The 16037-nt window shown below is 41.8% G+C and overlaps 1 protein-coding gene across 1 annotated transcript; it reads right to left on the bottom strand.

Annotated features, from left to right (window-relative positions):
* Positions 1–727: 727 nt before the first annotated feature.
* LOC101844539 (polyadenylate-binding protein 1-like) lies at positions 728–3301 on the bottom strand. Its single transcript, XM_040741992.1, has one exon. It carries the CDS (start codon positions 3149–3151, stop codon positions 1241–1243), a length of 1911 nt encoding a protein of 636 aa, XP_040597926.1. The 5' UTR covers positions 3152–3301; the 3' UTR covers positions 728–1240.
* Positions 3302–16037: the final 12736 nt, after the last annotated feature.

Raw genomic sequence — 16037 nt, forward strand, 5'->3', positions numbered from 1 at the left:
CTCTCTCCCTCTTGCTCCCTCCCTCCGCCTCTTCCTCTCCCTCTTCTCTGCCTCAACTACCATAAAGGTCCCATGTGTCCCAGAGCCTCTAGCCTGGATCTTTAGTTCACTCTACTTCTCTCTGTCTTTGACTACTCTGTCGCTCAGTGATTTCTCCTACAGGGACCATATCACTGTCATACACCATTGGTTCCCAGCACCAATGCTGATTCCAGACAAATGATGATTGATTTACACATTGGACAGGGATTAGTGACGTGTGTATGTGAAGGTAGCTATGTAGGAGTAGCTACCTAGAGCATTGGCGTCTGTATCTGTGATCATCTACTTGCAACTGTTCTTTCTTTCTTGTCTTTTCATAATCTCATTTAACTATCCACCCTCTTAGGGCTGCCATTTAAGCATCTGCTCTAGCCTCATCACTGGATAAGAGGAGGCGCTGTCTCTTCTGTGCCCCCCTCCTCCCATCAGTGGAACCTAAAGAGACAGCAAGATCTAAGCTATGCCCTCCTGTGTCCCTTCAGTCTCCTGCCATCTCAGTTTCCATGAATGGATTTTCCACCTAACAGGAGGTAAATCAGGGGCTCTCCGAGGTCATGAAATCAATGATTTCCATTCCTTGAAAAACTGCATGCTGTATAAAGACAATGTCCAGCCAATTTGGGGAGTCTTATAGTATACAAAGTAACAGCCTCCCTACCCTGAATGCAAATTATTCGACACAAGATTAAGTCATCTAGTTGTTCTTTATTCTAACATACAATTTAATATAGAGAAATACAAAGAAAATGATAGAGCACATTATCCCTACCTAAATAATTTCCGATTTTTCACTGTGTTTTAATTAAAGCAAGAATTTTATAATTCAAGTTATGTTTCCTTGCCCAGTTATCAATTCTGCTGTTAGAACTGACATCTTGAGCTATTAAACAATAAAGAACTACAAAATTAAAGGGATGCTTTAAATGTTTCCACTTTGCTGAAAATGTTTTCCTGGGGTTCACAAAACATGGGTTTGTCGAGTGTGCTATTTATGGGGGGTGGTGGTGCAGATTTTAAATCAGTCTAGGCCTAACACTAGACATGACATTTGCTTGGTACATAAAGTTCAAAGTTTCCTTTCATTTTTTATTTATTTTATATTTTGCTATTTTTTTTACAATATTTGTTTTGTTTTTTTAGTGTTTCGATATTTTTCTTCTGCGAAGAGTGAGTTTCTTTTTTGAGGTCTCCGATCAGTTTAAATAGTCGGGACACCAGAGTCACTGCTAAGGGCTTTCTGGACAGCCTCCTTAGCTTGGTGTTCTTGGAGTAAGGCCACAGCTTCATCAGCCTTAGAGCGTAGAAACTCCGGAGACTCGAGCATACTAAGTGACTCTAAGTTATCGATCTCCAGCAACATGCCCGTGATCTTACCAGCAAGAGTCGGATGCATGGCTTGAATGAGAGGAAACAGCCTTTCGCCCAACATTTGCTTTTGCTCTTGAGGAGCAGTTACCAACATGGAAGCAGTCCAAGGTTCCTGACCCTGCACCCGAACAGCAGGCTCTTGCACCAGCTGCGCGTTAAGATGTCGCTGGGGGTTCCGGACTCCCGTGGTGTATTTATACTGTGGAACTGAGCGAACAGGTGTAGCTGGTGCTGAAGCTGCCGCGGCAGGACGTTGGCCCGCTGTGTGTGCTGATGTGTTAGGAATGCGGTGTGCTGGTACGACTTGAGGAATATGCGAAGGACCTGGTCTTACAGTACTAAATGATGATCTAGGAGCAGCTGGATGGATAGCACCAGGCACATTTGGAAATGAATGAGGCCTGGCACCCTGAGCAGTCCAGCGAGCGCTTGGCCTGGGCTGAGTCATCTGGCTAGGGCAGCCTGGAGCACAGTTCTGTGTCTGCTGGACAGCGGCCACGGGGTACCCTGAAGGCGCGTGTTGGTAGGGGCTTATCACAGGGTTGGGCACAGCTCGTACACCAGCCAATCTCTGCATATACTGGTTAGTGAGGTGAGCTTGGCGCTCTTCCTTGCGCTGGGCTAAAGCTACATATAGTGGCTTCGTGGCCACAATTCTACCATTCATTTCTGAAACTGCTTTGGTGGCTTCTTCGGGGGAGGAGAAACACACAAAACCAAACCCTTTACTGCGACCACCCTCCATCATAACCTTTGTGCTGGTGATCGTTCCAAATGGAGAAAACTCTTTCTGCAGACGCTCCTCATCAATACCATCATCAAGATTTTTCACGTAAAGGTTGATACCTTGGTATCTGATGCTCCTGTCTTGTGTCACCTGTTCAAATTTGCGCTTAAGTTCTGTGTGCCGGTCCACCTTTTTCTGAGCTCGACCAACATAGATGTGTTTTCCATTAAGCTCCTTTCCATTCATCTCATCCACCGCTCTCTGCGCATCTTCGTGCCTTTCAAAGCTGACGAACCCAAATCCTTTGGATTTTCCACCTTCATCGGTCATGACTTTCACACTTAAGACCTGTCCAAACCTGCCGAAGAGGTCATTCAGGGTCTCATCATCCATGCTGTCCCCAAAGTTCTTGATGTAAACGTTAGTGAACTCCTTGGCCCTAGCTCCAAGCTCTGTTTCTCGTTCTTTCCGAGATTTAAACCGTCCAACAAACACTTTGCGATCATTCAGAAGCATCCCGTTCATTTTCTCAATGGCTCTTTCTGCTGCCTCCTCTGTTTCAAAATGGACAAATCCATGGCCCTTGGAGCCATTCTCATCGCAAACTACCTTGCAGGAAAGGATGTTGCCGAAAGCAGAAAAAGTATCATACAGAGCTTTATTGTCAATGGTTTTGTTCAGATTTTTAATGAACACGTTGCCTACTCCACTTCTGCGTAGTGACGGATCACGCTGAGACCACATGATGCGGACCGGCTGGCCCTTGATGACATCAAAATTCATGGTGTCCAAAGCGCGCTCGGCGTCCGCAGGCTGCTCGAAGTTCACAGAAGCATAGCCCAGGGAGCGGCGGGTGATCACATCCCTGTACACCCGGATGGAAAGGATAGGTCCTGCCGAGCTGAACTTCTCGTAGAGCATCGCCTCGGTCACGTCGGGGTGCAGGTCTCCCACGTAGAGCGAGGCCATGGGGCAGCCTGGGGCGCTGGGGTTCATCTGGGCACCGCTGCCCATGGGGCAGCAGGCCGCCACCTTCCTGCGAGAGAAGCAGGGCCAGCGCTGGACTGAGGCGGAGGCAGGGGCTGAGCGGGCAAGTGCAAAGGGTCAAAAACCAAAGGGATGGAAACCTCCCCAACGGCTAGCCTCAGAGCCCTGGGAACTCAGAGTCTGCGCGTGCGCAGTGCATGGTGCGTGCTGCTCTGGTAGCGAGGCAGGCTTTAGGGCTGGGTGGGTAGGCATGTAAGTGTGGGCCAGCTGGGTCTCTTCCGGGTCTCCCTAGGAGTGGGTGGACGGGGGGCCTCAGATGCCTCCCGTCATTATTTTATCAAGTAACAAAATAAAAAATTAAAAGTCGATCGCAGAGGAGATGCTGATTTTTTAAGTCTTTGCAGATTCAAGAAATAATTATTTTTATTGTGTTTTATTTTTTGTTTTTGTGTGTTGAGGCTTATTTTTTTTAAAGACAGGTTTTCAATATGTAATATAGAGTGTCTTGGAACTTACCATATAGACCTGGCTGTCCTTGAGCTCATGGTGATCTGCCTACCTTAACCTGTAAGTGCTGGAGATACAGATAAAATATGTGTGTTCAAAGGCCACAAGGCACTCTGTACACTCATTACTTAGCATCAGGGAGACACGTTTGGTATTTCAAAAAATAACATATTTACATCATCATGTTTCCATTCTCATTTTTTACCAGCAATTTTTAGAATAATGTACTATATACAAGATAATCCTTTGTTAGGAGAAGTCACAATTCATTTTGACTGTTGCCTGTAAGGACAGAGTAGAGAATGGGGAGTAAACAGATCTCTTAAGTCTATAGAGAACAGGATAAATGTCCTGTGGACCAGTTCTGGGTTCCTAAAAAGATAGTTAATTATCACCAACCCTGCTGATAATGGCTCTTTCTTTCTCACAGAGACAAATCATTTAATATCCAGAATCAGTCCAGATCCATAAATTAGAGGCCTGTGAGATAACAGGTGAAAGCACTTGTCAGTACAAGACTAACAAACCTGAGTTCAGTCCCCAGAACCTATGGTGGAAAAAGAACCAACTCCCAAAGGTTGTCCACTAGTCCACTAACCCCCACCCAAATGCACACACACACACACACACACACACACACACACACACACACACACATAGACACATTAGTGATAATAAAAAAACAACTTTAGAGAATTATAAATTAATTGATTGCCAAATGGTCCTTGTGGATCAGCGAAAGAAAGGCTGGAAGGCTGGAAAGATAACCAATGTGATGGATCTTTATGGAGTTTCTGCCTAGGATGGATTTCTGATGCTCCATACCTCCAGGCCTCCTGAGCAGCGATATGGAATGCATTTCCAAAGGGGAAAAGAAGCCTATGCCTATAGCCATTTCCATTGGCCAATGGAGGCTAAGACCATTCATCCCCACATCCCATGTAGAATGTGTTCCTGGTGATGCTTCATGTCATAGCACTAGGGAATCTTTGAGGCTTAGCTGGGTCCCCTGCCATCAAGATGTTGATCAGGGGTTGGGGGCTTGTCATATCTTCCGCTAAGACAGGATCTGGTTCCAAACTAATGAGGTTGTTGGCAGAATCAACTCTTCCCAGGCCATCACATCAGTATGGCCTATTGCTGAACGGTGACAACAGGAGGCTTACCCAGGCTTTCTGCCCTCTGTGCAGGCAGAGCAAGCATAAAAGCGTGATTTTTCAAATCTAGCAAGGGAAAATCCCCTTAGTAGACAGGCATTACAACCACCAGTATTGTAATCAGAAATATCCCATAACCTTGCTTCCACTGATTAGAAGCAAGCCACAGGTCCTGTTCACATTCAACAGGGGATTGCACAGGCTTGAACAAAAGGAGAGGAAAGTCCTGGGGTCACCTTAGAGTATGTCTGCCTTTGTGGCTATGAGGACACAGAGACCAACAAAAGTGGCATTAATAGGCAACCTGCATAACAGAAATTTAGTTTTATGGAGGCCTCTTTGATGCAAAATAAAAGCAGTTAGTTTTTTTTAAATAAAACAGATTTATTCACAGTTTGGACAAACTAAGTAGGGAAAGAACCTTATTTATCTCCACTGTGTATGAAACAGTCCTGCAAATTTATAGAAAAACATGACAAATGCCAGAAGATATGAAAGAATATGATTCTGTTAGGATAGGCAATGCTTTCAGGTGGAAGGAGACCAGACCACAGGTAAAGCAGTTAATTTTTAAACAACTTATTTAGTATGAATTTGCCAAATACTGCAATCCCTTCTTTTACCAAAGCTTCATTTTAACCTGAAATGTATACATGTCACTAGTTGTGCTACCTCGGCCATCTAGAGTTCTAAAGGATGGAAATTAAGCCACTTTTAATTAAGCTCCCTTCTTCACATAACATTGTTCTGTGGCATCTTCCTTGGTGCTGCTGTGTTTGGCTACTTAATGTAACACTAATGAGGGTGTCAGCAAATTGATCAGATATGCTAGTTAGGTCAAGTCATCAGAACATTAAGGGGAAAATCAATTTCCTGCCCCCAATTCTTTCCTTTTGATTAGAGCTAGGAGAGCTACTGTGTAACACACTTATTTTCAATAATGTTGCTTTCAGGGGGATATTTATTCATTCTGTTAGCTTAATGGGGTACATTTTACAGATGTTACAAGGATGTTTCAGGGTGCCTTACAGGGCAGATGGGAGGTTGTGGTTTGACCACAAAGCATCTCACAGCACTGAGGCCTGCGGGTGGCAGTTGGGTTGCTGAAGGTTTAAGATCAAGAGAAATGTGCTCTAGGCAGGGGTAGTGCAGTGTGTATTTGCGTGCCTGCTTAAGCATCCTTTGTGGTCAGCTCCCCGGGGCTTGTTATGCTTATTGCGTCATTTGTGTTCATTTTCAAGAGTGGTTTAGAAGCTACAGGATGGCTATAGAGCCATCACTGTTTCTAGCTGTAATGGTTATGACTGCCTGTGGAAAGTGTATGGAAGAGGAACAAAAGAGTAAATAAAAATCTCTCTTAGTACCCTTTCTCTTCATCTGCATGTCTGTGCACTGCACTGGGGGACCCAGCTCTGGGGGACTGCTCGACCTCAAGTTCCACACCCCTGACACCACTCATTGTGTTTTATAACCAGGGTGTCTTCCCAGGGTGTCCATGAGCTTTGGGGTATACGTGAGCCACCTCCACTGAAAATTAAGGCTGGCATATTTATTTTGAAGGGCAGAGTCAAGTTAATGATCCTACGAATTTCCTGACATGTTAATGTATTTTTCTCGTCTTTCAAATGAGGTAAAAACCCAAGTCAGTCCCAAGGAAGCCAAAACTTTTCTAAAAGATTCAACATGGTACCTGCCAGGGGACTGGAAAAACAATCCACATTAGGAAAATGGAATTAGTTCTAACTATATTATTAAGTACTACAAATCGCTCTCTTGGGCTCAGCAGATAAAGCATCCAAATTGTTTCTCAAACTGCTTATATTTCCACTTCAAATATCATACATACCGTGAAAAAGAGGTCTTCTTATTTAAAAACCATAGTTTTCATACTGTACAAAACACAACCAAAAACACAGGCCAACTTCATGTGTACAGCACACTGATTGCTATCAACTTTCCTTATGTTCATATTTCATGGTGTTGACATTTAGCATCTACTGTGGAGAAGAAAAGAAATCCCCTTTCCTTAGAAAAATTCCAATCTGGGTAATACCATGGTAATACCATGAGCTCACCATTCTTAAATCCTTCACCAGAAGATTCTATTGCCCCTGGAATGAGATTAAACTTTTAACCAGAGGCCAGAAGCATTGCAGGTCAATGCTGTGTGATCAGTTGACAGCCATAGAAAAAGTTGCCCCCACTATACCATGTAAAGAAAAAAGAAAAGGAAAAGAAAAAAGAAAAATAATTACTCCAGCTTGCCAATAATAACCTCAGTGGAGGCAGCAATTCCAGGTCAGAACCCCAGTTTCCTGAATCCTGGGTCTTCTTCTGTTTTCCTGAACTGGAAATGTAGGATCATTCAGCCCAAGGCACGGTCCCTCAAAAATACACGCTGTAAGAAATGCAGACTCAGTAGTAACCTCAACTGCAAGTCACAAGATTCGAAATAAAAGGAGCTAAGTGCTTGATCTTGGCTCTGCTGTGAGCTGCATGGTCTTGGACAAATTGCTTCACCTCATCTTCAGTGACAGGTGATGCGAGTTGAATAACAACTTGAAGTCAAGTCACTGTTTCCAAAAATCTATCAAAGCCAGGCTATAAGAGCCATACTGGAGCTTCTGAATGTATTTAAATGCATACTGATTAACCTCCATTGTCAACTTGATATGACCTAGAATCACCTAGGAAACCAGCAGAGTGGCAGGCCTCTGGGTTTGCCTGTCTAGGGTTATCATGGTTAGATTGAGGCAAGAAGGAACTACCCACTGTGGGTAAAACTGTGCTTCAAGCTGGGAACCTGGACTATGTAAGTGGAGAAGTGTTCATCATTGTCTGCTTCCTGACTATGGACACACTGTGAGCAGATTCCTGCAGCTATTCCCTCCCCACTGTGATGGTCTGTGCCCTGGCATTTTGTTTTTGTTAGAGTGTCTCATCACAGGAACAGAAAACAAGACAGAGGAACCAGCACAAGAATTCCTGTGTGCAGAAAGAACCCCTTAGTGGAGCCATGCATAAACTTGCCTGACCCTGGAGCCCTTAGTCATGTCCCACAGAGCTCATGTTCTCTGGAAACAACTTGGGAAATTATTTTCCAAATTCTCTTTTAGCTTTAAAACTTGGTAGTTGACATTTTCACTGATGACTGTTCTATACCTTCAATTCATGTTCCCTTTTAATTGTGCCTTTCCACCCTCCTCAGGAACTGAGCGTGGTGGGTGGCAAATAAACCCTATTGATGGATTTATTTGGCTCTTAAGGTTAATGTATTCTAAACAGGGCTTATTTAATGTGTTTAGCAAAATGTAGCCTAACTCACAACAGCTCTGTAGTGGGAAGGCATATGCTCCGGGAACTAGGTGAAAACCACCAACTCTCCCCAGAGCCAGCCAGAAAGATGCCAGATGACATTTCGGCACCATTTGTGTATGAGAGTTTCATTATCCTGAGGAAACAAAAGGAAGGTTCTGCCTGTGGTTAGCGGATTTCTGATCGAGCCTCTTCCTGGGTCTGCTCCGCAGAGTCAAAGCATTTGGTGCTGGGTGTCACTGAGCATTCACTCTGATGTGACAGCCACTTGTTTTTCATCCTCCATCCTAGTGGTTTACAAGATAAGTTGCCTCTGTCAGATTCTCCTGAGTAAAACACCCTTCTTTTCATTGATAGATTGCCACTACATGTCTTCTTCAACAGCTAATTACCAAATGCCACCCTCGTGTCTTGAAAGAGCTTGGGAAAGCACCAGAGGGTTTCCCAGGAATCGGCTCCACTGTGTTACATCTCCTGTTTGTGTTCGCCCACAAAACATAATACACTGGGAAGCTGACAGTTGTTTTTAATAAAATACTTTAATAGAGCGTGATGCCCATCTTTCAGCATTATGTAGGTCTAAGTGGTTTAATATTGTAATTAAAACTTTATAATATGCTAAGAGGCATAAATGTGTATGCAACCTTAAGGTTCCTATAATTCTACTTAGCCCTATACAGACTATTTCCTTTCAAATTATTTGTTAAGTTAACATACAAATTATTGAGTTTCATCATGGCATTTTCACAAGCTTGTATCATTAGACTGTTTTCCTCTATTCCCCCTCCCACTGCCCTTTCCTACCCACTCTTTCCCTTCAGCTGATTCCCTTTCCTGGCACAGTGTGTCTCCCTTCTTGCTTTCATGTATATTACATGTATTCTCTATTTCTCACTTCCCTTATAGTATCTTCCTCTACCCCTCTCACAACCCTCTTTCTAATCTGAGGTCTACATATGCAGAGCATGCACGAGTGCACACACTCACTCACACACACACACACACACACACACACACACACACACACACACACACCATACTTCCTTATGTCACCCATGTGAGCCATGCAGCTGTAAACATGAATGTGTGAGTGTCTGGCACATGCTGACTTACCATCCTGTCAGGCATGAGAGGTATAGCTGGGATATATGGCAGTTCTATTTAAAGGTTTCCTTGAGGACCCTCCATACTCATATCCATAGTGGATTTGCCCTCAGCTGTGTTTAAGTGTTTCCTCTTTCCCACATCTTCACCAGAATTTGTTGTCAATGGTTTCTAATGATAGTCATTCTGAATGGGAGGAGATGTAATCTCAAAGCTGATTTAACCTCTACGTCCCCGATGGCTACAATGTTGAACATCTTTTCAAGTATTTTTTTGTCCATTTGTATTTCTTCTTTTGAATACTGCCTATTCAATTCATCAGTGCAAGTTTATCAATTTATGGTTTGGGGTTTTGGAAGTTTAATTTTTGTGGTTCTTCATATATCCTAGATATTAATCCCATTTCTAATGTGTAATTGACAAAGTTTTTCCCTATTGTGTAGGCTGACTTTTAATTTCATAGACTCATGTTTGTCAATCCTTGTGATTACTTCCTGTGCTATTGGAGTCCTGTTCAGAAAGTGCTCGCCTGTGTCTCTATCTAAAAATGTCTGCCAAAGTTTTCCTCTAGAAGTTTCAAATTTTCATATTTTGCATTCAGGTCTTTGATCCGTTTTTGAGTTGATTATTTTGAAGAGTAAGAGATATGGATCTAGTTTCATTCTGATCATAGAAATTCAGTTTCCTGAGTGCCTTTTGTTAAAGAGGCTAACCTTTCACTAATGTACATTTTTTGAGAGATTTGTTAAGAAATTAGGTGGTTGCAGCATTTGGGTTTGTTTCTGGATCCTCTATATTAGTCCTTTAATATACATGCCTCTTTTTATGCCAGTTCCCTGCTGTTTTATTGCTATGGTTCTGTAATATAATTAGAGATCCATAACCTCTATAGTTTTAAATTTTTTTCCTGCTGGACATGATAGTATACTTCTTTAATCTTAGCACTCAGGAGTCAGAGTTAGCCAAATCTCTGTTACTTTGAGGCTAGCCTGGTCTACATAGCAGGTTCCAGGACAGTCAGGGCTACATAGAGAGACCCTGTCTCCAAAATCAACCAAAGAAACTTTTTCTTTTATTTTTGAGTTTAAAATAATACTAATGACCATACATTGTTGTGTGATAAAATGGATTCTATGGCCTTATTACCAAGAACACCAAGAAAAAGGTTTTTGCTTCTTGCATCTTTTTCCAAGTACAAATAAGTGTTTAGAAAAGGATTTTCCTCCTGGCCATGCTGAGTGTCCAGTGTAATATGATGGTGAAAAGCTAAAAACTGCAGTGTACGTTTTGATTTTCATATTGGCCCTCACTTTTCTCATCTGTAAATAGGAAGTACATCTTCCCTACATGTTTCTGTACATTTAATGATAAGATCTGAAATGGTCCATTCAATTCATACCTAATAAATGTCATCTAATAAACAGATAATAAGTAATTATATTATGGAGACTCCATTCATTTGACAAGAGGACTTGGGTGAGTTTGCTCAATGATATTATTTCCTGTGACCCTGTCAGCACCAATCCTGATTTTGTTTGTATGCTTGCTTCCTATGAAGCAGTCTATAGATCTCATACATGGACAACAATGTTTATCTGAATGGTATTACTGAGAAATCTAAGAAAATACTTGCGATATGTGTCATCAGTTCAAATTAGCACCACTCGATTTGAGTTGCATGGATTTCTTTTTTTTTTTTCTTCCATGGCAAGACTCTTCAAGTCAACTAAGGTCATGTGTACATCTGAAAATAGTTTCTGGAGCCATGCAGACTTGTGTTGTGGGAAGCATAGATGCCTCGAGAATATCAGTATTCTGAAAGGAAGGAATTGTGGCCTGATTCTGGGAAGAGTTCCTACACCTGAGTGTGTGTCCAGATCATCTACATGCTTGTTCATAAGCAAATTCTGATTCAGAAATTCCAAGGCATAGACTAATATTATACAATGGTAACAAATAACCAAGGATTTGTTCTAGTAGTTGTAGCATGAATTCTAATTGTTCTTAATAAGAAGAACTCAGATTCATCTTTCAGGGGTGAAAGCTGAAGGATCAGAGAAACAGAGTGGCCAGCCACTAGAGTTCTTACCTCTACCAATGCTCAGACCAAAGGGGCGATCCTGTCCTCACACTGCATCCTCAGACTGACTGTTCTGACTGACTGATCCCTAGTGCTGAGATCACCTTTGTGTGAGCTCTGTTTCTGTTTTAGACTGGATCAATTTTATGTAGCCCAGGGTGGCCTTGAACTAACAGAGATCCATCTGCCTCTCTCTCCTGATTGCTGGGATTAAAGATGTGTGCCACCATTGCCTGGCCTTTATTGCTAACTGGTGTGGCTAGCTCTGCATGTACTCTGATCTTCAGGCAAGTTTTATTTGTTATAGTATAAACAAAATATCACCACAAGTAGCACAATTCAACATCAAAAAATGCAACAAGACACACTAACAGTAAGAGCTCCTAATGACAAGAAAGCTCCCTAAAGATCCATAACTAAGGAACAAAGACAATAACTAAGCAACATAGAATCAAGCACAGTGAATCTCTGCCCCTAAATAGCAGCTGCATGGCTTCTGTTTTACTCAACCGGCCAAATAAGCCATATCCATTCCAGAAGAAATTAGGTGATATAGTGTTTACCAACACATAGTAAATAAAGAGCACTGTGGGTCTTTCAAATCAATACATATCCATTTCATCCTAATGCCTATTCCAGATGTTGTTCAAGATCTAAACAAGATCACGTTTTGAAGGGCTAGCCAAGTCACAAAATCATAGACATCCACAGGAATTTATATATCCATGAAATATTATCATTTAAAGTATGAATCCAGCCAGGCGTTGGTGGCATATGCCTTTAATCCCAGCACTGTAGAGCGAGTTCCAGGACAGCCTCCAGAACAATACAGAGAAACCCTGTCTCGAAAAAAGCAAACAAACAAAAAAGAGTGTGAATCCAAAAACAAAAAGCGAAATGTAAAAGCATCCTTAACTTATACATACAAGAATTTGGGCCCCAGCCCATAGATCTTAGCTTGCCAATCACCAGTATGCACACCCATCATCCTTATCCAAATTATGACATTATGTGTTGACCTTTTTAAATCAGGTACTCTCTCCCAACCCTCCTTGAAATTTGAATGAAGCTGGACCCATCAATAAAATTGTCCAATTTTATTTGTCTGTGGACTCAAAGCTGAGGATCAGGGGGCAGGAGACACTCACAAAAAAGACAAGACGACAGCATGAAAACACAACAGATCAAGACAGTGAAGAACTGAGGGTAAAACATTAACCATGGAATCATCTCTTCAATATCCTTGCAAAGGAGAGCTGGTCAACACAATGCATCTGTGACCAAGTCATTATACATCCACAAAAAACAAGCTCCTGATGTACAAAAGCAAACACAACAAGCTACAGTTATTCCCAAGTAGGCCATTCAACTATAACTATCAACTTGGCAACCATAGTTTAACTTCTCCAAGAGTTCTAATTTCATATGAAAGTAAGGTTCTTCCTCAAAAGGAGAGTCTGTAAGAAACAGATGAACATGATGATCATGCCTGTACTGAGAAGGTGTGCCTTGCAGAACCACACTTTGAAGTAGTTACTGAACTCCCTGGGTAGTAGGAGTCTAGTTTGAGAGCATGTTTACCACCTACTCTCTAGTGCTCTTGTACCTTCTCTTGTAGATAGCAAGATCGAGCCATGTGCATCTGTCTCTGTCAACCCCACTATTCATCTTCACAGTATGTCCCACCAGCTTTAGGTTTTTGTACCTGTTGACCATAAATGACACTAAATGATGTCACTTAACATCTACAAAAAATTATCATTCATAACTTCAAAGCAAAGGTGTTTTTTTTTTTTTTGCTGTAGCTGGGCTATAAGTCCGAAATAATAAAGTTTGCATCCCTTTTTAAGTTATTCATAATTATGAACCTAAAATAAAAAAAACTTTCTCTACACCAAGAATGCCATGTCAAATATGCAGGCCATTCTTATTTATCCTAAGCTGACTCAGTGAAGCCACACTTGTAGATCCATATGTTTACAGATAGGAAGACATGAATCCAGAACCTTGAACCTATTAACTGCTTAATCTTATTTGAATCTCTCTCTTTTCTGATAGTCAGCAGTCTTTGCATTCATGAGTTATAAGTTTTTAATTATTTCAGTGGACTCACTACCAGTTCTCTATGCTTGTCTGTTTGTTATCGACCGTCAGTTATATAAGATTCGAGAAGAAAAAGAAAGACAGCACATCTATCTTCAGTTCCCTTTCAGAGAAATGTTTTAGATAATACAAACACATTGGGAACTCACAACCTCCTATCCAGAGATCCCATTAAGAAAATTCTATTTTCTAAAGTGATTAACAAATAGGGTTAAATAATGTACTATTCTGCAATTTTCTAGAGTTGACATTAATATGATGTCTTGGTATTCACCTACAATATGCGTATTCCAAGGGTAGACAATTTAAGTTTCATCCATTATTGCTTTTGTCATTATTGTGCAAAGAGTGAGTATTTTCACTTGCCTTGTAAAAGTTCCTGTCAGAAAACTAGATTATTTGGTACAGGCTTTAGGATCAAGTCCTCCCAAGGTCACTAGATGCTACCTTGAGCGCACTTTCTCCTTAGACAAGATAAAAACCACACATGCCCTTGTGGTGGGATCATGCATAAGAATGTATGTGATACATACTGAGTGCATGCCATGCATCAAGGTCACGCACACTAATGCGTGTGATATGTGTGAGGTGCACACGTGTCAAGTTCAAAGCAACTAGCTCACGGGGCTGCTGCTGTTTTTATGCTGTGATGGCTCCTGCATTCCCCTGCAGCAAAAAATAACTGGGCATTTGTCTTTGGGAAGAGAGATGGAAATAAACACTACAGTATGCTGAAAGCAAGCCTTAAGACAGTTTCTCTGCCCTTTCCATTTTCTGAAAATCTGGTAAGGAACAAGTCAGTGTAATCTTAAGTTAAAAAAAATTAAAGATAATTGTTCATTTTCAAAGGAACTCAGAACATGTTTCCCCAAAACAGTTTGTTCTTTGGGTACAAAGTTCCATGTATAGAGCACTTTGCAGGGACACTGTCTTGAGCCACCCAAGCAAGTCCATGGATTGCCTTGCTCTGTGGGCCATCCCCAGAAGGACTGCCACGGCCTTGCCTGGATTTATGGGGATAGCAATGGGGACACCGCAGCAAGTCACTGACTGGCCTCGGGTCTAGATCTATAATTAGTAACAGAGTATTTGCTACTTCTGGGCTTTTTTATTTTCCAGTCCAGCTTCCAGAGGAGTTTCAGACAGTTTTCCAACTATATTCTGCAAGCTTTGGTTTGCTATGAAGCTTCAAACAACTGATGGATCAATAAAGTACAACTTACTTGTTTCTGAATGTTTTCAATATTATCTTTGAGTGTATTCAGATTCTGAATGAAAAACAAAGATAAAACCAAATGAATTCCTTGGTTCACATATAGAAAAGTTGTAGACTGTCTGAAGGCTTTAAAGATGTCACTGTACCTTGTCACTTCTCTCTCCTCTACCTCCCACTGAGTCTGTCTCATTCTCAGAAAGTGCCCTGGTGCTATCAGCAGTCTTCTAAAATAAAACACAAAGGACTCAAGTCCCAAGTCTGAGATGCAGGCCTCTGGATTACTGAAAGCAATCTGGCTGGCTTAGGCTAGAAATAGTAAGCAACTAGGGTGGGGTCAATTCTGCTGAATGTCTTACATGAGAGTGGATAAATAAAACATGTTGCCCTGTTTAGAAAAGGAGATTGTTATTTCACCGCTGAGCAGTCAGTCTGGCAAGCCCTGAGGTCTCAGCAACGCAGCAGATCAGACGTTCATGTCATCCACATCTTTGCCATTTGTACTCTTCAGCTCATTCTGATGCACAGAGGGGTCTGAGGAAAATTAGAGCATCACAGAGGATCATGACTTGGGGCATTGGGATAACTAACTGTAGAGTAAATTCTCCCACCAGGGTATCTGTAGTCCTTTTCTTTAATGTAAGATGAAAACATCCAGGAGAGCTTGGTCATTTAAGAGGGAAGAGATCAAGAGCCAGGATGTGTTACACTCTGTTCTGGCCAATGGAAACAAAGAGACAGCAACTTTCAAATTTTCCATACTTTAATGTCCTGTACAAACTACACAATTAAGGTGCCACAGACTCACTACCAAGAAACCAGGTGCTGGATTGTTGACACAGTGACAACAGCTAAAACCTTTGACCCCTGCCCATGGCAACCAATGACACATGCTTATAAAGTGCTTTCTGGTTTTATAGATTATTGTCTTCTTGTATTAGTAGTTGTGGTAGCTATATTACTATAGTTGATATTATTGAGCTGGTGTGTGGCTAGCATGCCAAGAGCTTTGCCTGTTATAGCATTTGAGTATTACGCTAGCTCTGTGTGATGGCCATTACCTTGACTTTACACATTAGGATACTGAAGCATGGGGAAGTTAGATAACAAGCCCAAAATCACATAATCAGAACACAGTGATAGCATTTGTTTGCCACATCTATGCAGAGCCACAATGCCATTCTCTGACAAGGCTCACCCTTTTTATGGGACATAGTAATAGGTAAGACTTACTGAAGACTTACATGCATCAGCTATTACACTAGAGCCATTGCTTCCCCCATACTCCCTGTAATTTCATGCTAACTGCTCTAAACAGTATCCCTACTTTACACATAAGCACAGTGAGACTCATAGATGCTGACTAACTGGCTCCAAGTCATATACTATAAGCCCAACCCTGTATTCCCATAGACAACACTGTCTGTACCCTTT

This window comes from Mesocricetus auratus, unplaced genomic scaffold, assembly GCF_017639785.1.
Source record: "Mesocricetus auratus isolate SY011 unplaced genomic scaffold, BCM_Maur_2.0 Super-Scaffold_6730, whole genome shotgun sequence".
In the NCBI taxonomy this organism is placed as follows: domain Eukaryota; kingdom Metazoa; phylum Chordata; class Mammalia; order Rodentia; family Cricetidae; genus Mesocricetus; species Mesocricetus auratus.

What these genes read in the sequence shown, in the direction of transcription:
- LOC101844539 (XM_040741992.1), bottom strand. Translation starts at nt 3,151, where the DNA reads ATGGGCAGCGGTGCCCAGATGAACCCCAGCGCCCCAGGCTGCCCCATG.